Below are 26,968 nucleotides of genomic sequence, written 5' to 3'. Positions count from 1 at the left end.
TAGCTTAGTTTTGAAGTTCGCTCGGAAATCCTATTCCGCTACAAAGTTGACTAAAGTAAGTTAGGTATACTTTAGTCTTAGTACTCAGAATAATTTATATATTTATGGTCCACTAAAGTTACTATATTTTAAATTTTTATAACTCGTCCCTCATACATTGTATTTAATATTTTAAATATGTAATATGTACAGGTACGCTTTATAACTTATATTAGGTATTGTAATAAATATTAGTAGGTATAATCTAATATTAATGTTTGTAAACTCAACAACCGCAACAGATGTGTTGTTTACAATGGTTCTCTATATATAGACTATTATTGTAGCTACTATGGGTTACGTTAAAATGTATTTTACTACGGACTATGATAATTCATTGAAAAATGTATGGAATATGAGTTCGTAAAATTGTATAAACATCATTAATATATTATAATAATATTAACAATATTATTGTGTACATATATTATTATACTTGCCCATCCCTTTTCTCGGTATGTATATCTTTGTGATAGGGTGTAGGATATTTTTGTTAAAGGGCGTATTATAATAATGGAAATGATGTGCGTCACAGGTACCTATATAGCAACATATTCGATCACACGCGATACACCAAAAGCCAAAAGGGGAATAATTTTATTAGGGTAGGTACTTATATCTTCTCGGTTGCTGGGTGTGGTTTCCGTTTCTACGCCGTTTTTTTTTTGTTAAAAAAACCTTGTCAGATTTGAAAATCAAACATGCCTTTTCTGGGTGTCCCGTTCTTAAAATTTCGTTCCATTCCGAACACAGCGCGGATTTCGTAAATCATGTACCCGGATCACGATTACAATAATTATTAATATTTCATAATATTATTATGATTTATGATGTTTTTCGAGATGTATACGAACAAGACGGCAAAATCTTTATTGTATATCTATAGACCATCGGAATATTATGTCTATGGGACATAATGCGATAATTATTATCATCTACTAGTAACTACCATCGTATAATAATAACTAATAAGTGTGTCCATGTTTATATAATGACTCCAAATAATGTCACAATTGATTCGTCGCCGATGTATTATACATCGGGCGTAGGGTGGTATCGTTGTCGTATTCTGTATTATATCGTATTGTCATTTGTCTGGTTCGTTTAGACCGTACATATAATAATATTATTTATATAGTTTGCTCCGGTGGCACTATTAAATTCCAATTAAAATCACACTACAAAAAATTGGAAACCGTAAAAATATTATTTGAAACACGCATTATTATTTATTATATTATACTTGAGCCGTAAACGACGTGAACGTTCCATATTATTATTACGAAACGTTCGGTAAGAGGAAAAAAATGTACATTATTACACGTCGTACATAACTGTACTAACTGCACTGCGTATTCGTCCATTGTCGCAACGGTAACCGGTGGTGTCCGTCAATCAAAGCCAATTTACTATATAGTTCCGTCGTCCATCGTGCCCACTCGTCGCCGCGCCCGTGTGCTCACTTCACCATCATGATGCTATGATGATCTGTATAGCGATGACGATTTTTTTTTTCCTCCGATATTGGCATACTATAATAATAATAATAAAATGTATGCTATAGACAATACGTGTTATGTGCTATAGCGGAAAAGAAATAATAAAATGACAAAACCAAATCGGAGAGCGTCTATTATTATTATTATTGCTGTAGTATGTCACTGTATAGTCTCAAGTAGTCAAGTCTATATTATTATTATTGCTGCAGGATTCCTGTACACGTAATGTGATATATGAACGGTCACTAGCCGGTGCACTATTCTGCACTGCGGTATTATACGACTGCGGGTCTTGGATAATAATGTAATAATATTATACAGTCGTCGAAACTCGAACGATTCCCAGTTTGAGACCTTGTAACCCTAACCCTATCTAATAAATATATTATATTTACGGGGAGGTGTGTAGGGAAGACCTCGAGTTTTATTTATACTAAACTTAGAGTTAAACTGCTCGTCAGATTTTTGCAATACACTGTGTATATTGTGCGCTCGTGTGTGGATAATATAACTAATAAGAATAAAATATATATTATAATAAATGGCAAATAATAATGACCGATACCGCGAGTATATTATATAACGTAATATATTGTATATGATATAAGACGTATATTAAATAGACAATAGTAAATGGGCAATTACCGTACACTCGTGCCGGTGTGTATGCATTTCAACCGGCGATGCGTTTTATGAACAACACACGACTCTTTACATAAGATACTGTGTATTATATTATTATTATATACCTCCTAATAACGGGAATGGAAACGATAATTAAAGACAATTTAAAAACAACGTACATGCGTCATATTATATGCGCTGTTTTGTGTGTAATTAATGCGGTTATTACTATAGTAGCTAGACCGCTGCTGATCGGATTCAATTACGCACTATACTGCTACGTGTGTTTAAAATATATTATATTATATATTATTATAATAGGTACTTATCTCGGGGTTTTATGGGCAAAATGCAAATTATATAGTCTAAACTAATTATTATTGTTGTATAACGCGTTTAAAGAGAAATAATTATCCGTGTATCTCTATATATATATATATATATATATCCATATAGGACCATATTATATACTTTCGTTATTTTTTACTACTATCTATATATATAATATAGTTATTATTTGTTAATACTATTATTATGGGTAACAGGTAAATGGTAGTAGTTACTTGTTACTAAGTTACTTACTAAGTACCTATACAAAAGTATAGAGGATAGACCTTCCTATCTAACTATTCGATAACTACGTCAACCTTTCGTGCTCTACGGCCAAAATGAGGGGTCCAATTATCTATATAGTAAATATGTATTACTTATTATTTATTACTATGCTGCTATATTTTAAATTGGCCCCAATACGCATCGGCCCAGGTGGCAACTTCCACGTCGCCACCCTTGCCAATACGTCATGAATCATGATATACAATAAAAATAATTGATTAATTATTATTAGTCAATGATTTTTAAATTAATCTTGATTTATTAACTTTACATAGACTTTATTTTGTTATAAATTCACCCATATAATTTATCCTACTGTTCCTATTTTGTTAAGACTGTTTGTAAAAAATACTCAAAGTGCGTACTATATGTTTTATATAGTTATACCTTATACGTTTTACAGTATGTACCCATTACTATAATAATCAATCGAAAACAATTTATTTAAATTGTTTTTTTATTTTCAAGTCAATCCTGATTATTTATTTATTCATTAAACATAAAATACGTTGAATATGATATTTTTCTTAAGCAGATACATTGTACAATAAACAGGTTGGATTCCCAACTACTATTTAAATTCGATGATTAATAATTACTGTTCTATACTTGATTACTTCTATGGTATATACCTAACAGTAAAAGCAGATTGCCTTAACTTTTTAGATAACTCTATATTATGTTAGCCAGATATCTAAAATTATAATATTATTTACATACTCTAGTAGAGCATCACTATCGATATGAAAAAAGTAGATTAATGTTCAATTTTTCCCCTCAAGGCATAAACCTTATAATTACGCAAATACGTTTTTATCTAATTAGACTTGTTTTGGCTCATGATGGACAGACCGTGAAGGTTCAAACGTTATTTATTAACTCACCAGATATAGCCAGGTGTTTATATAATAATATGAACGTGTTTTATGCATGTGTGTATAGTATAATGAAGCTATTATTTTCCCCCCCATATAATATTGTCGTATGGTGCTAGTGTATAGTGTTGATGGAATATTCGACTTCTGTTTTAAACTCAATCTTAGAAGAAAAACGTGACTGACATAATATTACACTTATATAGTTATATGCCTATACGCGGTACTACTAATTTCTTATTGTCTTACGTTTAGTTTTTGGTCTCTTTGAGTCGAACACATCGTTTTGAGATTTGAGGTTGTTAACACATCGATATTACTTATGCTATATTATATTATATATGTTATGCAGGTATTCCTGAGATAATTGGATAGACTTCTTTTTTTTTTTTATTAAGGAAGTTGTTCACTGCAAACAATGGTTTAACCAAGTTTGGAATTAATTAAGACGATTGAATTATAATATTTAGAAAACAGTAGGTAGGTATAATACAGTATAACCACCGCTGTTGTTCTATCCGTCAACGTTGAGATACGCTTGAAAAATGATCATTTGTTTCACAGTTATTTCCTTCCTTTATAGTTAATGAACTTACCATCGATTTGGCGTAAATACAGTGTATAATGTATAAATCACTATTTTTAGAAATAAAACGAGTGAAATGTGAATTAGATACCTAAACGATAACAATTTCAAGTGAATTAATTTTCTATTGAATAATTTAAATGGATATATTTTTCTGGCCTACTGTGGTGTCGTCGTGAAACGAAAACCTGCACCGCACTACGGATTTTTTCGTACAATTATCTAGAAATTTTGCGTTTCGCCGTTTACATGAAAATTATGAACTGACAAAAATGGAATAAATAAATAATAGATATAGTATTATAATATCTAAATATCTTCCTAGCCCCGTTACTATATGAAGTCTATTTTTGTATAACAAAATATACTACGACATACCTACAGTTTACAAAGTTATAGGTAAACTCTGTTGGCTGTGATCATCCCATCACAGAAGTATAGAATAGATTAAATCCCATCATCAAGATTATGGCCATTCGACTGTCAGAATACTCATTACGATTACGTCATATAATGTCTTGATTAGAACGCCGAGAACGCTTAATTTAAAAACAAATCGAATAATAAAATAATCCAAACGTCTACGTCGACGATCTGCCCCGGGAAACGATAGGTATGATGCGAATACGGGGTTCAGAAAGCGTTCAAAAAAACAATACATTAATTATTATTATTAATTATCGTTCTGTCGTACCTGATGGCGTACTAGCTATACGTTGAGTTGGATGTGTGCTTGAATTATATAGGCCGGGAGGTTTTCTAATTTCTCCTTTGAAAAAAAAACCCGTACGCTCTTCGAATTGCATTCGATTCGTCATTATTAATTATTTCTACCTATATAATATCGAAGTAATTTGGCTTGGGTGAATTTTTAATAGTGCTGTTATTATTACACTTTTTTTCAAAGCTACGAGGACTTATTCGCGAATTTATTGTATACGGATGTCGGATGTGGTCCATCCTCGGGAATCGAGATAGTACGATACGACCATATCCGGGCCGTCCCTTTGAATAACCGCATATTATATATTAGTATACCGCTTATAACAGGAGTCCGGGCTCGACGATTAACGAGTTAACGACCCCCCCCCCCCCACTGGGCCCTTCCCTTGACACACAAACACATCACACGCGCGAGCCAATTGATGAGGCGGCGGCGTATTGGTTTACATAATATTATTATTATTATTATCGTGTGTGTATATTATTATTATAATAATAATGCAGTCATTACTATAGAACGTATTGTCGCGTGTGTTCGCATCGAATAGACGGTCATTACGGTTTGTTTTCGTTTTTATTTTTTAAGCACGTCGACATAACATCGTGTAAATGTGTAATACATTATAATTATTATCGTGAACTTACTTCTTTCGGACCAGTCTCGGCTGGTCACACTGTGGCGCGTTCGGTCGGCGATTCCAACTTACTTACAGACGTGCGTAAATAATTACCGCCTACATTACGTACACTTGCGCACCTGCGTCTTCAACACTTCAAAGTGTTTCTCTGCGTTTTAAATTACTTTTTATCTTGAAAATTTTGTCTCTCCCGACTGAAACGAAAAACGAATCACAAACAAATAAACACATTATTATGATAATATGAGTATATTATTGAATATATTATTGAATATATTATGAAGAAAAAGAATTAAAAAAAGTATTCTAGTGTACGAGGTATTTGTGATTAGAAATAATAATTCACAACAACAACAACAACACTGTAGGGTCGGTGTTCCCATACCGTACGGTCGTCGGGTCGTCGCATTTAAGGGTTCCGCGCCATCCGTCGCCGCGTGTTGTTCGGCAGCGTGCGCGCGCGCGCCTCGTGCCGCACGGCTGTAGTCGCACGCCGCAGTCGTCGCTTCAGTCCAGTCCGGTCGGCCGGCGCGAGCACGTGTATCGTCCCGCAGTGACATACCGCGTATCAGTCAGTGATCACTGCGCGTCCTCACCGGCAATCGCATCGTAACCGTACGTCGAGCACTATATCGAGTGGACAGCGATGATGTACCAGCATCGGAACAACCACCATCATCACAACAACACGATCGGTCGTACCGCCGTGGCCGCGGATCCGGCGTCCACCGCGGTGCACGACGGTTTCGCCACTGTCCGCCGGCCGCACCATTACGTCGGCCACAAGCGGCGGCGCGCGGCCACCGCGGCCGTAGGCTTACACCTGGAACCGGTCAGCGAGCACGTCGGTTGCGAGCAGCTGCAGTTGTACGCCGGCCTCAGGCCCAAGTCGTGCGCCGGGGCAGCCGCCGCGCTGCCTCCTCTGCCGTCCGACGTGCCCTGGTGGGAAATTGCCACGCGCCGGAGACCCAAGAGTTGTGCCGACTTTGGATCCGCGTCGTCGGACAACACCGAAAAGGTGAAAATTAATTAATAAAATATATATAACTGATCTGACTTGCTAAAAGAAAACCGAATCGGAGTACATTTAAGTATTATTTTTTTTTTTTTAAATTGCAATCGATTGTGATTAAGCGACGATAGGTGTGCCACTCGATTTCCCGCCATATCGGCGCCGTTAGTAGCCATAAAGATGGCAGAGAGAAGGCCAAAATATTGTCAGAAAGACAGAAAAATATACCATATACATTTTAGATCCCATCACAATAGTCACAGATATTGAAATACCTGTCTCTCTCTCTCTAAACAATGTTGGCACAATGGCACTTGGTGACCTATAATAGCAGTGAATGGGGGTGGTGGTGCGTGGTCCATATATTAATATGTGTTTATGGTGGTATCACAAGGTTCCACAAGGTCAACTATTTACCATTGACGATGGTCTGTGCATTTTTGTCACCTCTTATGCACAGACACGTTCTGTACATTTTGTCGGTCGTCTTCTTAGCGAAATCTCCGGCAGCGATCTGGGTTCTGGTGTACCTACACAAATCATAATAATGGTTTACCTTATACCCCCCCGAGGTCAAATCCGATGATCGAGCCGGTACAGGACACCTGTCGCCATAGTTATTTTCGATCCTATTTTTTTTTCCGGAAATCCGTCCACCACTATGTGCTACCATTGATTATTAATACCAGTAACGAGTAATCAATGATGCAACATATAATATGTTAATATAAATACCGAACACGTAAAAAGCGTGAAAATCTAATTTTTATTGTATATAAGGGGCCTTCCGCACACAATGATAAAAAATGTTGTTACGAGTGATGTATATATGACATGCATTTGTGTAATAGTGTGCATTATTATTATTATTATTTTCACGGGTTTATTGTACCTATGATTTAAATTGCTTTTCTTATTTTTTCAAAGCCAATGATTTCGCTATTATGTTTTTGTATTCCATCAATTGTCAGTCCGTCCTCGTTCCAACCACTCAACGCGTGATAGCCATCATTGTCGGTCGGTCGGTTGGTATATCGTATGATAATATGCGACATGTCGTGTCTAGGGTAACATTATTCTGAATGAAAATTTGTTGGCATTGTATCAAAATCTTAATAAAGACAGATACCGACCGCGATAATGTCACTATAAAATATCGCATTTATAATCGATTTTATTTTTTTATTTATGCGCCTATACTTATATTATCATACCTAATAACTATTATGTATAATTGCATTAATTATTACTATTTTATATTTGTATGTATATCTTAGATCTACCTCTATATTATTATTATTTATTAATTATTATGAATAATGACGTAAATTACTATTGGCTATATACCTATACCTACGCTACGAAATTGTTGTCGTTTCAATCGTCGGAAAGAACCGTTTTTTAATCAAATGTTCATAATATTATTGCACATAGAAAAAAATACACGTACGACGAACCGTCGATTACTTATAGATAATATTTATAATATAAAATACACTCGCACGCGCGTTTCGACGTCTGTTTAGGTCCGTAAAAATGTACAATAATATATCATATTGTGTCGAATAAAGGTATTTTTTTTTCATCATTGATGATGCCCACGCTATAGGTTAATTTATTATTATTAAAAAACGAACAATTATAATTATTGCTGTTAGTATATCAGACGTGTACACTAAAAAGTGTGTCGTGTTATCATCGACCAATTCATTAGCTCCTCAACTACTGCGCGCACTAATTTGTAGGTCAGTTATTGTGCAAATCTGTCGGATGTTAAACGATTCGAATTTGTGTTATTTTAATCAGTCTTATTATTCTTGTCGAATGTTGTTTGTGTTCGCTTCGATTGGGAAGAATAACTGGCGATTGTACAAACACGTCGTCCGAGTAATGTATAAATTGATGCTGTCTGAATAAAAGATACTTCGCACGTGCAGCGGCACGTCAATAACAATATTTGGATCGGTGAAAATTCGAAAATGATTTATCGTTCGCGTATAATATTATATTCTATTATTATTATTTATATGTATTATTATTTATTCACTACTACATTTATAACGGTCGGACGTCAGGTGTTATAATAAAGAGGACTTGGATCATTATTGTTATCTATCGATTATCAGTTATATTTTCTAAACGCGTTTTATAGATATAAAAAACGTATGACTATTGTTGCGATTCACGGGCGCATTCTACTCATACCCGAGCCGACTAATTTTTACTACATTTTAAAACGATCATTATCACAATAATATTCTAAATCAGTTCTGACTGTGGTTATTATTTAGACTCATCGATAACAATTTATTTTTATTCTATGTGACGCGTGTAAAATGTTTTAAAATGTAAAAATGGTAAACGTAGGATTTAGGAAGTAAGAACCTTGTAGGAGTGTATATAAACTTAAATTAAAATTAAAAATTCAACATTTAATTATTTACTACAATATTATTTTGTCGCATCAAAAAAAAATTAAATCTAACATTTTATTAGATTTAGCCATTTAGGTGTACCAAAAATTGTAGCATTAGTCAGAATAAATTGTACTTTTGAGTTCCTTTTCGACGACTCGACCGAATCTGTTTAAAATTATCAAGTATTATTTTTTACAGTAACATAATACAACATATATGTATTTAATCAGTGGCAGCTACCTTTATATTTCTATGAGTTTATCAAAATATATTCAAACGCTCCAAATTATTTTCTTTTAGACTTGAATAGCATCACATTTTGATTTTAAATAGTATAATATTAAGTACTTTGTACCTAACCCTTAGATTATAATGCATTTATTATTATTAGGTTAATTTTTAATTTTTTTAATCGATTATTATATTATGGCCTGATACGTTCGCGTTCACCCTGTATGTAGGAGTGGTCTCTGTATGTACATGTATAGAGCCATTTCGAAATAGGTACATACTTACCATGAATGTGAATAAGCATGAAAGGTACGAAATAAATAAAATTAACTACGTTTATTTAAAGAGTTATACATATATATTATAGGGAATTGTGTTTTATATTATTTATTAGCAGTAGCTGCAGTCGTAGTGTCGCATTGGAAATAGTAAAACGTTTTATCATTTTTCATTAATTATTCTGAACTTGCACGAAAAAAAGCACGAAAAGAACACCAATTATGATTTAATTTACTCCAGTCACACATAAGTGGGTACATTATACCTGAAATGATTATTATTATAATATATTGTAAAATAATATACATGTTATTGCATATATTATGAGGTATTGGGTATTTGGAAAAAAATTTACATTTATGTGAAGTTGTTTGATTAAAGTGTGGCAAATGAACGCTTTTGGTTTTTAAAAATCTTCAATGTTGTATTCAAACTTCGAAGGTATCACTTCATTACAAATAAGGCAGTGTCGTCTAATGACAATCGATTTGCTTGATTATTCAGTTTGAACTGCATACTACACAATAATATAGTACAAGCCTCGCGTATGATACGGACGGTAATTTTTTTATTCCGCGACGAATCGCCGCATTTGTGACGTATAGAAATCAAAATAATTAATTATCAATAAAGTAAAAAATCATTCTATCGTGTACAATTGTGTAGTGTATAATAATATGTCAATATGTAAATATTATAATATGCAAGCAATAAACCAATAACTAAATCAAATATGACACTTGATCTGTTCTACAACATTAATAATATTATCGCAGTCTGAAATTAATCGGTTATATTTTATATAGTATAATATATTATTGCCTTCAAATTTGAAACAACGTGATTTTTATGGTTGTAAATTATTAACAACTGCTAATAACGTTTTCAATATTAATTTCTGATACACTAATCAAATTTTATAATTATTAGTTACTCGTTAAAAATAAAAATAATAATCTAAATCGAAACAGTGACTAATCACAGATATATAAAACTATAAATCTGTCTAATTTTAATATAATATTATAGTACGTATGTATAGCTGTATCGTACACACTCTTAAGTATAACAATGAATTCGTTTTTTGTGAATAATAATAGATTACAAATTTAAAAATATTTACAAATCTACCTATTTCTATTAAAAAGTCGGACGAAACGTTTTAGTTGTTAATATCGACCAATGACTATTAAAAGCTCAGCATCGGTCTTATATGTACCTTGTCTACCAACCAAATAGATACCCATTTAGTATTTCTTTGTTTAATCGTTTGTTATCCGTATTGATCGTATACGGGCAAAAACTATTCGATAACAATGGAACGACTTTTTAATAGTTATCACTTATCATATACCTATCACTTATTAACCTATCATATTTACGTTGAGGCGAGTTAAATAATATACTACTATTATTAAATTTGTTCTGGGCCCGTTTGGTATGATTGATTGTTATTAAACTATACTAATATTACTAGTCCGTATTTCCGCGTTAGTTTTTTTTTTTTTAATTTGAACACCGCTATTTTATGTATTATTTTGTAGACTGCAGTACAATGATATATACGTGGTATATATATATAATTAAATATGTATTATATAATTTTAAATTATCATATTTCCATCGCGAACTTATCGACAAAAACAATGTCTTGTATAATTCCTTGTGCGATTTAATTAAATTCTAAGGTGCATACAATATATATATTGGTAAGTACTGCGCGTGTTATGTTTCCGATAAAATCTAACTTCATTTATTTTATACACCTATAGTATAATAATAATATTATACGTCATTAATGCCGTACGATAATAATGGTCTATCACAAAACAACAATGGTATCGTAAAACGAAATCTTTTATTTTTTAAGTTTTTTTTCAAAAGACATGTCAAAGCACAGCTCCTCTACGCGCTATACTTCATATATTATAATTTATATATATATATATATAATAAAAATTTAATTCAGTATCGTACACGATCGATAAGAGAGACCAACGAAATATTATAACATAATATACAACAAACATCGTCGTGGTGGCCGTAGCGGTCATAACATATATATTATGGAGTATTGTGCGAGTCGTGCGTATATAATAAGTTTATTATAAAAAAAAAACCCGCGTTATATAAAATATCGTTTTGAAATCATATATTTGTTATACATATTACTATAATATAGTACATGACGTGTATTATTATTGTTATTTATCGATCGTATCGTCGTCGTTCTGAATAATTTTAATTTTAATTTTTTGTAATTACAATTTTTTTTTATCACGCCTGACATAATATGCTTTTCGAGGCGACGCGGCACGTCACTACACTATAAATATTGCAACTAAACACGTCTTCTTCTTACATAATAATAATAATATTATAATAATATTTTATTATGTATTCGGCATATTACTTGGTCGGCGGGTGTCCGTGTCCGTTGCGCGTTCCACATCGGTGGAAATAACTATTTAATGATAACGATTTTTATCGCGAGAAAATTGACGCCGGCACGGGGAGAGAAAGTGCTGGAAAATTAGAAAGCCGTAGCTGAAAATTAATGAATCGGACACACGAAAACGTACATACATAACAAAAAAAAAATAGTTTTCACCCGCGTGTCCCTGCGTTTATTATTATTATTATTATTATTGTAGATTCCTACCTTCTTTATTACTTCCCCGTTTCGAAAGAAAAATTGCTTCGTATAAATCAACTAGCCCTTTTCGTTCGTTTTGATGGATCGTACATGTGATAATTGATAAGGATAATGTAATTTGTTAATATTATAATATACTATTATGAGTATTACCTATTTGTATAATAACATATTTTACTACCATCACCTATATTATATTATGTATATTTTTGCGTATAGGGTATATACGTTGAATCCGTAGCAGCAGCAGCTCGCGTGTGGCGTGTGCCTTAAACAGTTAAAACAGGAAATTGGCCGCGCGGGAATGCGTAATGAATGATAATAATAATAGTAAAAGGTAGTCGTGGGCAGCTGAAAAATGGAGGATTCACTCCGCGCGGTCGGACGAAGACACGCGATATCATGACATTCAGTCGGATCAACTATATATAATAATAATTTATAGCCTTTTATAGGTACTTATTGTTTAATGCTGTTGCAGTAGTGGTTTTATAATAATATAGTGATCAATAGTCATCGTCATTCGTCATCATAATATTATTATTATTGATACTTGTCAGCGTCGTGTCTATATTAAACGGCAAGAGTAAATACTGGAGGACGCTTCAAAATAATATATAATATTAATTCCGAGCACGATTATCTTCTCAGAGTTATTGACGTTATATGAGATGTCATTTGTGCCGCCGTCGTTGGTTTGAATAGTTTCTGTTTTTCTTTCCTGACGTAATGAACGAAATTATGTTATTGTTTGTTGTGCAAGTGAAATTATGCATCCCCACAGGAACTAAGGAACGGTTAGAACTTGGTTCATCGAACGTGGCCAACTATAATAATTCGGATATACTTTATGCGATTAAGACTATGGGGTGGTAATTCCATCGATCGACTCCCGTTTTTGGTAACCGTCTTTCAGCTCGGTAATTAAATCTAGCCCAACTGACGGTCGTATACTATCGTATAATATCCAACCGAGGTTTTTTCCAAGAAAACCGAGAACGACACTGCATATACGGAACCGTCAATTATAACGGTGTGGTTTTCGCAAATCAAACATTATAACCTATGCAACATAATATAACAGGTCATATGCTGACATGCCATTTTCACGTGACAAATAGATGAAAGAAGTAATGTCTGAAATTCTTACTCTGAATACTAGGGATGCGCATGTGTGTTCTAATTGGTCGGCGGATCAAAGAGCACCGCGCGGCTATTACCATTTATTGTTCTGTGCTATTACCGACACTGGCGACAACACATTTTTAATTGAATACAGTTCGATGACGATTCTTCTTGGAGAACAAAATGCCCAACAATATTCCTGACGCATAATATGATGGTAACAATTGAGCACACACTACGTCATGTTAAATTATTGAGATGTACACATTTATTTAAGTTAGGTTTAGTTTATGGCGATCACCGCGATGGCTTATATAGAGTTAATTGTTCGATCTTCAGTTTGTATATATATATATTTCGTATATATATAGGTACATATACGAAATAGTTCGGTAAACATTTTTTTTTAATATAGTCTTAACTAAAAATAAATCAACATAGAAAATGTATAATTTGTAAAATTAAAAAGAATTCCTAAATTCGGCGTGAGGTTACTATACAAACTGCATGCCGTAAATGGAGTGGGTGGCTTCTATTGACACTCGTTTACTGCTTCAGTTGATCGTGTTAGATTATATATTTTATACCTATATGTATATATTTTTAATTGTTTAGGAGGTCACGTGGCAAATTTCGTTTTATGCGACGACGAGGGTTGTCCCGGAAAGAAATTGAATAAATATTAGATATTGGGGGTTTTGGGTGATCTATATAGTATTAGAGGCTAGAGTGGAACTTTTTATGATGTTTTTAGAACAAATATTGTTTAATAACAAATAAAGGGACCCCATTGATTGGTGTGGGAACCTGCCCCCCCCCCAAAAAAAAAAAAAAAATGAACGCCCTCGTGTGGGAATACCACTGCAGATGATGGATGGTGTATATTCATAATATTATATAATATTATCGTGTTCGCATAAAATAATAATAATAATACAGCAGAGACGACGTTTTTACTTGTGCGAGAGTAAATTAAACTATTTGCGTTTTAAAATTTTTTTCCGCGTATCGCAGCTCGATGTGCGATGTTGTGTACTTATAGTATTATTTATCATGCGACGGGTGGGCGGTTTAAATAACAAAAACAGTTGTTGTGAATCGTGTATTTGCTTTGACTCGTGGATGTCGAAACTCTGTTTTTTGTTTTGTTTTGTTTTTTTTCCTATCGTATTATATTACATTCGCATAAAATTATTTGTGAAAACGCTTCTCCGCTTGTTAGAAATCTATGCCGCTTTATTTACTCGTTCTGTATTATACAGGTACAAGTATATTTTCCCGCGTGTTGTAAATCCGTCCGTGCCGATTTTCGTCCGTCACAGGTGTGTGCAATGTTTGTGATGACAGTCTGTGGTGTTGTCGTTCCGATTTGTTTCGGATTCAGAACGATCGACAGCGACTACTAGTTACTACGACTACAGTAAACAATAAAAATATTTTTCTATTACTCTTCTACTTGTGCAACGTAATGTTTATTATTATTATATTTTTGCGCTCGCGTTTCCGCGTAATAAAATATAATATAGGACCGTGTCCGTTGGACTTACCATTCCACACCTATACACATATTATAATATATTATATTTACGTGTATTTTGGTTTAGGCGGTAACTTTTGGGGATAGGCTTTTAGGCAACCTATCTCGCCTTTCGGGTAAATATTTTTCTAATTATTGCATATTATTGCTCTGTCAGCGCGATATTCCAGCTGGTTTTTTTCTTCATTAATCGACCGGCACAGCGTGTGATATTATAATAATATCACTCGATTGAAACTTTGCGTCCGGAAGATCTAGGCATGTTCTGCTGTTCTAGGCAAGTTATCTACCGCAGTAACTGTGTTTAATATCACTATTACGAGGATTTATAATAAATTTTGTATCTCTTTCGAAATAGTTTTCAGCGTGGTGTGGATTGTGTTTGTGCTCTTCGTCGTTCGATATTGTTGAGACACAAATACACAATTCCCACTCCACTCCAGTGCCTATACAGCCTATTATATAATATAATAGATATGCATATAAATATATTGATAATAAATGTTATTTTGATATTATATATTTATATGTTAAAACACACCATCGTCCGAAAGTCTAGAGAGCAGACTAGATATAATATTTATTTGGAATATTATAGGGTTATTACATAGTTATTAGATATATTAATTATACTAGGGACGGATGCTGAGACTCACTCTCCATAATAATAATATACATATCGACCCCACCGACAACATTGCCGCCCCGAGACGGAAATATTTCCACTCTAACGACGACCAAACCAAAATCTAATTACTCATTATGGTATTTGATAAGATATTAGGTATGTAGAAGTAGAACTATAGAAGTGATAAAACGTTTTCGTCTTACGATATGTGTATGATTATAATATTATAAAATATAGCAGTACGCAGTACCTCCTATAGGTATATTAGTATTATAAATATTATATACATATAAATTAGTTTATGCGTCATCCAGCCATCGAGAGTAGTGCTTTAAAAATAGAAGCGGTTCAAGTGTTCCGCTCTGCGGCGGTGTTCGAGATTTGAAGATAGGTCTGATATTTAGTAATGGACGAGAAGGATCGTTACTATTTTATTAGACATTAGAGAGTATACTATATCATTACTATAATATTATAATACTCGATGGTAGAAAGAAGTGTAGAACACAGTTGCGCCTAGTGTTTTCGTGCCCGAACTCCCCCCCCCCCCCCTCGAAACCTATATACCTCGCCATCGTGTATGATACTGTATGTATGTAAAATACTTGTATACAATATAAATAGTATAATAATTAAAACGTTAAACAGTAGAAATTTAAAACAGTTGCGGATGATACACTAGTTTGATTGTGCAAAATTATATTATATTATAAATATTTTCGGGTTTTAAATAATGATTCCCGACGAAAAAGCCACGTAATACCTACTCGCCATAACTATTGTATAATATTATTATAAATGACCGTGCGTGTGCCACCTAAAGAGTAAAATATACCGAGTACCGGTAAACCCAAATTTAGGATTTAATTATATTATGTTAGTCAATCAAATCAATTTTCATCAATTTCATAATATATTACAATTGTTATTGGCTATTACTTATTTCGCATAATATTTACATAATGACCGACAAATAACACAGTCTATCTTTCTATATAATCTCAAATTTTATTGTTCGACTCTGCAATCGCTCTGTGTTTGGTGTACTGTGTAACTGTGTAACAATATTAAAGTAACAACATTTAAGTCTGTAACAATATTTGGATGAACAACCTGTACACACAATGCATACTAAACCGAAGTCTTCAGATGCGACAATTTATTTTATTGACCTAAATCCAAAAAAAAATTGCTTCTGTCGGAATTGTTTATTTATTTTATCGCATTGATTGTCGTTCGTTTGTAATTCCTTTTTTTTAGATTAAACGTCAGAATAAAAATAATCATAACGTTTATATAATACCGAGTAAAGGCGGTTACACCGTTGTGTTTCTGTTCGACGCAGATACAGGCCTAAGTTGTCAACTCGACGTAAACTGTGGACTGTGGTCTGTTCGGCCTGTGTCCAGAGAGAGTAGTTGTATATTGATACTTGAAAATGGAGGTCTTATAGGGTGTCACGGACCGGGCCACGGATTAGTCTGTGTGAATGAAATCAACCGGTAATGAGTAATAACTTACTATATTAACTGGTAATCCGCCAACTGAGGTTGGGTGCGAAGGCGAACGACAATTTATTCGTTTTCTTCGGTTCCTCTTGCTGCTGTAGTATTCAATGTGAAATAATATACCTAATATATCAATGTTGTTTGGAGTATTTTCTGACCTATATATTGTTTTTTGAATTACTCATCCTATAAATTCGACGGCATAAATAATAATAAAATCATCGTCATCGTCAATGTGTATGTAGTATTGTAGTAATAGTTCGCGTCGAAACGGAATGCAACTAGAGCGAATAAACATTAAAAACCTATCGATCATTGTTCTTGCAGGCTAAACGACGATTTCGAATGTAATTGTTGCAATTGTGTATAAGTCTAGACGTCTTGTCTAGATGTTACTATATTATAACGGTGAATGTACAAAAATATTATTATACTCAAAATTAAGGTATTACTAAAACCGTATAATTTGTGTTTCGAATTCCTGCAATTATTATATTATTATAATCCAACAAATATTATATATTATAATTATAGCCTACAGGTACGTGTATTATTTACGTGTATGTTATGACTTATGAGTTATGTTATTGTTTACCTACCATGTATATCATTCCAACTACTGGTACATTCCTAATCTACTATCGACAAACTGCGTATTTATATTAGGTGAAAATAAATTACATTAATGTACCCACTTTAATTAGACATATTTTACTATCAATAATTGATACATATTATTATTACTATAGCCATATGGGTACATTGTTGTATGAACTATGAATGTATGATAGGTATCCTTTGAAATTGTGAATAATATATTTGATTCAATTTTCGAATTTATAATACGCAAAAGTACCTATTTAAAACGGTACAACCCGTTATATAATATTATGCTCGTCAAACTCGCGTATATCCGTATTCATAGATGGTGTATTGACCACATAGGGGTGTGTTATTGTCTCGTATCGTAATCGGGGCATTATTATTATTTTAGACTTTTTTCTATGAATAATAATTTATTCATAATCAGTATTGTTTGTTTTTGTTCTACAGGCGCACGTGGTGTCTGCTTTCGAGCAGTCTTTATCGAACATGACTCAGAGGCTGCAACAGTTGACCGCCACGGCTGAGAAAAAGGTAAATATATTTGATTAATTTTCAACCCTCACAATAAATTCTGATTTATATAAATTTCAAACAATAATAATATTATTAAAACAAAAAAATGCGTTCGTATTAATTAAGTATTATTAATCGTTGGACCGGCTGCTTATTTCTCTGCGTAGGATCACGAGCTCCACGAACTGCGTCAAACGGTCGAGATGTTGAGAAAACAGGGTGCCACTGATTCAGGGGGGATTCATGCGAATGGCGGCGGCAGCAACAACCATCAAAGGCGGCACACGATCAATTCCGTTGCCGATTCTAGCACTGGTATGTGAATTATTACTCGTTCTTTCGGTGATCCGCCCTGCAGACCGCCGAATTATCAGTGTCGTGTAACATCCCTTCTGTGTCATCTTTAGGTAATAACATTTCACGTCAACTGTCGACAGATTCGGTTTCGAGTTTGAATTCCCTGTCGTCGGCGTGCAGCGCGTCTAGTTCGGCACAGCAGTCCGAGGCCGACAAGAAGAAGAAAAGAGGATGGGTACGACCAAACATATCCGTATGACGACTAGATTTTAATCGATGATTGTTGTTAAAAAAAAGAAAGAAAAACCTGTACATTGCTAATTTTTTTACACACGTATTATATATTTTATATGTTTCCATACTTCAATGGAACTATGTGGAATTTTTTCTGGTTTGGTTTTTCTGTTTTGTTTTGACACCGTCCGGTTTTGAACTGCGAAAATTAACCCATTGGGTGGATAATATAATTTGTGATAACATGTACGTTTTATTTTTCAATTGGAAATTGTAGCTACGCAGCTCGTTTAGCAAGGCGTTCTCGCGATCTAAAAAGAATCGCAGCAACTCGTTGTCAGATGCCGAAGAAGCTCACATCGCCCGAAACCATCAGAGTGCTTTCCTATCTGACCTGTCTGCACCGTCATCGCCAATGCTCAACACTCCACACTCAAACGGATTGGGATTTAAGAACAGCCATTCGTCAACGACGTACGTGTTTCAAATTTTGAGTTTAGTCAATTGTTTTACTTATTGTGTTTTTTTATTAACATTTCTAGGAGTTTGTACGATTGCGATCGAGCAGAACACGACTCGAGTCCAGAAATGGTGGAGCAACTGAGAAAACAGCTCAGAGAAAAAGATCTCGTTCTAACCGACATTAGATTAGAAGCTTTGAGTTCAGCACACCAACTTGAATCCTTAAAGGACACTGTGATTAAAATGAGGGTATGTTATAACATTTACAGTGTCGGACTGGCTCGTAAAGGCCCAGTCCGCGATTTGGAAAAAAGAGCCCCCAACAGGCAAATAGAAAATGTTTTATTTGGCCCTGAAAAAAATACGTACCTAACTAAAATTCAATCATTCGATATATTAACTGGTTTTACTTTATTTTCAATATAGAATTTATATTGAGTATATTCTCAAATACTAAGACATTTTCTACAGACCCAAAGTAAATTTACTACAAGAGACCCATCAGACTGTTTTTATTACCAGACAGGGGATATCCCACCTATCCAGGTATCCAACTCCGGACTCCCAAATTACGCCACTGGGGCGTAGCCCCTACACTGGTTACAAAACCTGTGACATCAAACATTATAAAGAAAAACACTGATTCAAATTGTGTCAAATTGTGCACGAGTACAATACTTAATATCAAAATATATAATAATTCAGTTACAATCAAGCCCGGATTAAGACATTTAGAGGCTCCTGTACGAAAAAAAAAAATTAATGTATATAATGTGTTCTGGGGTGAAGTGACCAGCCGACATCATATGAAAGTATACCAAAAATGATGAACAAATACCCTTTCAAGATGGCCAGTCCAACTTTGAACATTTAACATTGATAACTATTATAGTTCTTAACATTGTTTTTGTCTTTCTCTTACGTGTATTTTTCAATATTGAAATATTTTTACAGGATGAAATGTTGAATTTGAAACAAGACAATGAAAGACTACAAAAAATTGTAACAAATCAATCCCTTCAGTCCAGTTGTAGTTCATTACAGTCTCCACCAATATCAAATCACACTCAAAGTAAATTTTTTCCCAATAAATATATAAGACTTATGTTTATTGTTTATTAACATTTTATATGTTTTTTATTAGGTGACGAAGGCACAGAAGCGTTATTACCCTCATTAGATTCAGACGCTATGTTGGTCCAACTTAACGTGTTCCTCGGTAGTCATGGTAGTTACAACAAATATAAAGAAAATAAGACTAAAACATGCATAATATCTGCATTACCTATTTCACCAAAATCAAAATGGGATATGGTTGACCACCTTGTTGTTAAAGGATTCAAAGTAAGAATCTTATTTTTATTACAAATAATAGTATCTTCTTTTCTTTTATTCTTGAACAAAATATTAACATTTTTAACATTTTCACTCTTTTAAGGATTATGTGGAACGTATTGATCCGATGACCAAATTGGGACTTAGTGTTGACTCAATATGGAGCTATCATGTTGATGATATAATACGATATATATCAAATACTAAAGAATATAAGTCTCCTGATAAGTCCCCGTATGAATGTATGACTAATGGTTCAAATATTTCTATTTGTCTCAAAGGTGCAATGCATTCTGGAAGTTTAGACGCTTTAGCGTTTGATACCCTCATTCCAAAAAGTATTCTCCAAAGGTATAGTTGTATTTAATTGAATAATAATAAATTGAACATGTTTTAATAAATACTTACATAAATAAAAACTTATCTTTATCCATTTACTATATATGACATAATATGTTATGTTTTATGCCGGGTTGCATGAAATATAAATTAATTCAATGGTTCAATAAAATGTAATGGACCAATCATGCATGGGCTACAAATCATGTTTAAGGGACCTTTAGCTCACTATTGATTCAATAAATGTTTAATGATCGATCATGCATTAGTCTTATTTATTTGAATTTGAAGAAAACTTTTTATTTATATAAGTATTTTGCTAGTTTATAAGCACTTTCAGAATAACAAAATAATTTTGTATTTTTTTTTTTCATATTTTTAGATATGTTTCTTTATTAAGTGAACATCATAGAATAATATTATGTGGACCTAGCGGTACTGGCAAGTCTTATTTATCGAATAAACTTTCCGAGTTCCTAGTAATGAAAATGGGAAAAGAATGCAATTCTTCAACTATAGTTACTTTCAGGTTAGTTTTATTAGTGTTAATATTTGTAATATTTTATACATTGTATAAAAAATTATTTAAAATATTGTTTTAGTGTTGATGAGAAAAATAATAAAGATTTGCAACAATATTTGTCCAAAATATCTGATCAAGCTGATAATGACTCTTCCCAAATTCCATGTGTTGTGATCTTAGACAATTTACATAAAGCGTTGTCTTTACCAGATGTGTTCAATGGTTTTCAAAGTCCAAAATGTCCGTATATAATAGGAACTATTAACCAGTCAACATGTTCAACAACTAGTCTTCAATTACATCACAACTTCAGATGGGTACTTTGTGCCAACCACATGGAACCAATGAAAGGATTCCTTGGTCGTCATCTGAGGCGTAAGCTTGTAGAACATGAATGTCGACTTGGCCAAAGAAATGCGCAGCTAAAACGTATTGTAGAATGGATCCCTGAAATTAGAAATCATTTGAATCAGTTGCTCGAGACCCACAGTTCATCTGAAGTTACATTAGGTGATTTTCACAAGAATAGATTGTATTATTTTTACAAATAATGTACATACCAATAATTTTTATTTTTTATTTTAGGACCTATTTTGTTTGTTTCGTGTCCAATGGATTTAGAAACATCTCAAACGTGGTTTTCAGATTTATGGAACTACTCTTTGGTTCCATATGTAATGGACATGATTCGTGAAGGCATTAGATTGTATGGAAAAAGAGCAGCTTGGAAAGATCCAGCTTCATTTGTCATTCAGTCCTATCCTTGGTCTAGTGCAGTGCATAAAACCATAGAATCGTTCATTAGAATACGGCCAGAAGATGTTGGCTACGACATAGAACAGGATAATGACCCATTGGTATAGTTGTTATAGATTATTATCTGTGATAAGAGCAGGGACTTTATGTGCTTAAAATCATTGTGTTTTTAATATTAATTACATTTAAAATATAGTACAGTAAGGTCACTGATCTGGACTCTAAATCCGGATTAAACAGAATGACATTTAAAATAGCTCAAATATGAGTTTTAGGTGGGTAAAGTATTTTACCTACCTATTTGACAAGAATATTACCTACATATAAATAATTGTTATGTATTTATTTATACAATATATAATTTACATACATACCTACATAATATAAATAATTGATTGTCCTAATTAACTGGATGCCCGGATTCACAAGACCTACTGCACTTAAAATAAAAAGCGTAAATTCATTCAAAAAGTTAAAATTAAATTGTAGATGGTAAATGTTACTTCATTTTTTCTTAATTATATATAACTAGGGAAATAGGAGTGTGGATAATACATATGTATGTAGCTTACAATTCAATTTTATTGATGTAATGATATTTCATTATTTTAATATAGAATATTATTATAATGTACATTGATTTTATAATATTAACAATAGGATGGCTTATCCGTATAACCAATGGTATATACCTAACACATTTTAAAAATTATGATAAACATGCTTTCATAATAAGAATAGTCAATTATAGATCTTATCGAAGTTTTAAAGTTTTTTGATAAATTATAAATGCACAAAGTCCTAGTTTGTTTATCATAATTACTAATTTGTCATGAACCTTATATTAATACATACATTTTTCATAAATTTAGTTAAACATGTTGATGACTCTTCGAGAAGCTGCAAATTACTCTAGTCCTCAAAATGACACTGACATGAGCTTGCCTAACAGTAATGGAACTTTGGCAACATTGTGAATGTACTCATAAAATATATTTATTTGTGATTTTTATAATTTATTATAGTTTTTAAGTTGTGTTTACCAAAATGTATTACTTTTGGTAATCGAGTCCTAATGACGTTATGTTTACCAAATAATAATAAATCCAAATGTCCCAATATGTGGCAGTATATTGTTTCTTAAAAATGAAAAAATAAAATATTTCTAAGCTCAACATTTTATACAAACCAATTTATTTTTATATTTTTAATATTTCAGTTTGGCACAGACAATAAATTTTGATTTAACAAGACTAAATGACTGCCTTTTAAGTTTTTTTAAATACATTTTTATTACACTATATAAACAGAATACAGATATAATATGCTCAAAGACAGTCATGATTATTTTTCAAATAAATTTTACAATTCATAAAAATATTTCAAAAATATTACATTATTTATTTATTTAAATATATTATCTTATTTAAACCGTCCGGAAATGTACTTTTGTAACAATTTAATGAATACAATAATTTTTCTCTGTAAAACTGTAAAATCAATCTGAATTTTTGTATTGATTATAATTCTTTAATTTTTGGTTATTTGCTAGTTTATTGTTTCCAGATATAAAAATAAAAAATAATACATCTTTATTAGTTGATAAGAAAAAAATTATAAAATTGTTTACTAAATCTAAATTTCCTGGTGCTTTCTTACTATAGTTGATTTGCTTATTATTACTTGTTAATAAATACAACTGTAGATAATTACCTTGCTTAATATACTGTTATTGTTAATATAAAAAATTGCTTTTGTATTTATAAACAATATTATTCTGTATTAATATATTGTATGTTTTTTTATATATATCATGTAGTACAAATTTTTATTTGTTAATAAAAGCAAAATAAATTATACTTTTTAGTTTTTACTAAAATAAATGTGACGCTTATACTTTCTATTATGATTCCTGTGTCGTAGAATTTTCCAAATTATTCGGAGTTTTCCTAAAATGTATTGTTTTTTTTTTAATGTTTAATACTAAAAAATAAATTTATTATATTTTTTACACTCACAATAAAATGTTATATGTATGCCAGACTATCTGCTGTAGAAAATATTGATGAGTTATTTGCTGATGAAAAACTCTACAAAATTAAATAATTAATATCTGATTAGGTATATTGTAATGAATGATATTTAATGCTTATTACTAACCATGGATATATTTTCTTTTGATGTAAATTGTATCTCCTCCGAGAGTGTGTCATTAAATACTACATTACCATTGTTTTGCTTTATGTAGTTTTCTTTATAATGAATTGCATTGGAACTCTCTTCTGACCAACTTATAGATTGATGTTGAATGGAGACTAGTTTATCAGAATTCAATATTGAATTTGATGAAATAGTGTCACTAAATGTTGGTAAACTTGAATGAGACATACTCTGCTCATATATTTGAGGATCTTCATAATAATTAAGCTCATTAGAGACTTTTAGGGAAGAATTAATACTTGAAATGCTATCATCTTCTCTGTTATTATTTTGTGATTCCATATTCCAACTATTCGCATTTTTTTCCCGTGTATCGTAATACTCTAAACTTGAATCTTGTTCTATTTCATTATGATGCATGATCTTACTTTGATTGTGTTTCGTCATCGTTTCTGTTTGTGATGTCTTATCGAAATCAGAAAATGAAATCTCATTTATTGTTTCATTTATCCTAGTCCATGATTCTGGAGTTGATTGCTGGTTGTTGTATTTAGTTTGTTTTGGGTTTGACGTTTTTATATTAATTGGTGGGCTTGTTATTGATTCACTCACTAACATATTCTTTTTGAAAAGTGAAGAATTTTTTTTAATCTGTTCACTTAAACTTAGTTTTAATACAGTACTACTTTTATTTGTAAATATGATTGATGGTTTCTTAAAATCTGACACTTGGAATTCTGCTTTTTTTGAATAGTCTTTAAAATAAGCTGAACTTATATTTCTATTGTTAATTTTTATTTCTTTTCTGTTATATGATTTTTCACTAGACACATTACTTAAACTACTTGTGTTTGATTTTGAAATATAATTTTTGTATTGAAATTTTTTAGGATCCCTACTAATAAAATATTTTTCACTCTGTCCATTGCTTGAATAATTCAACTTTTGTATGTCCCCATTTTGTTCACTATTATCTTTTTGTTGTGAAGAATTTAAGATTTCAAAGCCGCTAAGTTCTAATTTTCTTGGTAATGTCACTATTTGTTTGTTATGTGGAAAAATATTATTTTTTGCTATGTTTTGATTATTCAAGACACCGTCTCCATTATAATATGAATCAGTTGGCAAATTATAACTTTGTTCTTGAATTTGTGTTATTATTGGACTTATTAATGGGGTAAGTTCAAAACGGTGTACTTTTTTTGTGTTTGGAGTACTACAAAATATCTTCAGATTAACTGAAGGTGATATTGAATTTATATTTATATATTTTGTTTCTAAATAGATAAATAATTTTTCTTATACCCTTGTGGATTTGAAACAAAGTTACTACTCAATAATGAATAGTATGAAGTAAAAATACTCACCAGGCTTGACTGAAACTGAATGATGTAGAACATTGCATAATAAGGGAGTTTTTTTGTTTTTCGCATACCTTATAGGATAATAAGGCTTGTACTTTTTGTAAGCATTTAAGAAACATCTAAAAACATAAATAAAATGATAAACAATCTAAAATAGTTTTAATTTGCATAAGTAGGTACCTAGGTAATAACTAAAACTAATTTACTTTATTAAAAGTAAAAAAATAGAGCAGGTAAGTGGATGTCGCTCTGCTGTACAGTAGATTACAAGTGGGTCATTGTATAATGGTTGTATTAGACTTGAATTCAATGATATAATATCATTGTATAAGAAAAACGATTCTGAGCGGAGACGGTTTGTCAGTATAGATATTTTATATTTTGTTATTATTTATTTTATCATGTAAGTTGAATTAATTTTGTAGTAATAGGTACATTCATCGCTCCGCTCATTGCAGAATCTAAAATAAAATAGGACGTTTTGCAGCCAAAAAATATAAATTAATCGTTAAATAATAAATTGAAAATAGCACTTATTATCTCCACTCAGTGCCGCAATAACCGGGTGCCGGGTGTGTTGCGTTTGTCAAACACACGGGCCCAGGGCCCCAACCCATAATGGGGGGCCCAAAGATAAAAATTTTAAAATATTATATAGAAAGAAAAAAATAAAACCATTTTGTTATAATAATAGTTACTAATAAAGATTGAACAATAGATCGGTTTTGTTTTGTACACAACTATACAACATTATCATACATCAACGTCTCTTTTGCAGCCTGTATAAGTTGTATAACCGAAATTAAAAATAGAAAAATAAGACTAAAAAGGTGGGTAAGTGGATGTCGCTCTGCTGTACAGTAGGTTATAAGTGGGTCACTGTAATGGATGGTGTTAAATTTGAATTCAATGATATATCATTGTATTAGAAAAATGATTCTGAGCGAAAACGGTCAAACAGCCTATGACATTACTAAGTATATTTGATGATATTATTGTGAATAAAGTAATTTATATATAAACTATTTACGTGGAACCTTGTTTTAAATTTTTAATCCTTCGCCATAAAAGTTGAACATTTTATATATTTTTAACTAAAAATAATTATTAAATTTTAAATTTGATATATTTTGTCAAAATTCGAAATTTAAATGCTTATAAAAAACAATTGTGCCTGTGTATTTTCATACTTTTTTACCCAACAAATAAATTTTATTGATATTTATAGAAAAAAAACTAAAAAAATTTAAAACTGACAATGTCCGTAAACAGCTCAAAAAGAGTCAAATTATTTTCAAAATTTTATCGTGTATAAAAAATGAACATTCAGTGAAATTGTCATGTATCTACAGTTATTTGTTTTTTAATTACAACGAAATAACAAAAT

At 32.0% G+C, this 26,968-nt stretch overlaps 1 protein-coding gene across 10 annotated transcripts in view; it reads left to right on the top strand.

Annotated features, from left to right (window-relative positions):
• Positions 1 to 23,848, top strand: part of LOC100169531 (protein sickie) — a 70,493-nt gene extending 46,645 nt beyond the window's left edge. For 6 of the 10 annotated variants that reach the window (XM_016800419.2, XM_016800417.2, XM_008191975.3 and 3 more), the window contains 12 exons: positions 18,046 to 18,129; positions 18,279 to 18,426; positions 18,519 to 18,661; positions 18,920 to 19,116; positions 19,185 to 19,353; positions 20,059 to 20,176; positions 20,249 to 20,448; positions 20,543 to 20,790; positions 21,161 to 21,307; positions 21,381 to 21,811; positions 21,887 to 22,158; positions 22,930 to 23,848. In XM_016800419.2, coding sequence (XP_016655908.1) covers positions 18,046 to 18,129; positions 18,279 to 18,426; positions 18,519 to 18,661; positions 18,920 to 19,116; positions 19,185 to 19,353; positions 20,059 to 20,176; positions 20,249 to 20,448; positions 20,543 to 20,790; positions 21,161 to 21,307; positions 21,381 to 21,811; positions 21,887 to 22,158; positions 22,930 to 23,034 — 2,262 coding nt within the window. In that variant the 3' untranslated portion in view covers positions 23,035 to 23,848. The remainder of the gene's footprint in view (positions 1 to 18,045; positions 18,130 to 18,278; positions 18,427 to 18,518; positions 18,662 to 18,919; positions 19,117 to 19,184; positions 19,354 to 20,058; positions 20,177 to 20,248; positions 20,449 to 20,542; positions 20,791 to 21,160; positions 21,308 to 21,380; positions 21,812 to 21,886; positions 22,159 to 22,929) is intronic. The other 4 variants (XM_016800420.2, XM_016800416.2, XM_029489021.1 and 1 more) reach the window with 3 other exon arrangements.
• Positions 23,849 to 26,968: the final 3,120 nt, after the last annotated feature.

The sequence above is a fragment of the Acyrthosiphon pisum genome, chromosome A2 (genome assembly GCF_005508785.2).
Source record: "Acyrthosiphon pisum isolate AL4f chromosome A2, pea_aphid_22Mar2018_4r6ur, whole genome shotgun sequence".
In the NCBI taxonomy this organism is placed as follows: Eukaryota; Metazoa; Arthropoda; class Insecta; order Hemiptera; family Aphididae; genus Acyrthosiphon; species Acyrthosiphon pisum.
The sequence above is the reverse complement of the archived record's forward strand: the minus strand, read 5'-3'. Positions and strand labels throughout refer to the sequence as shown.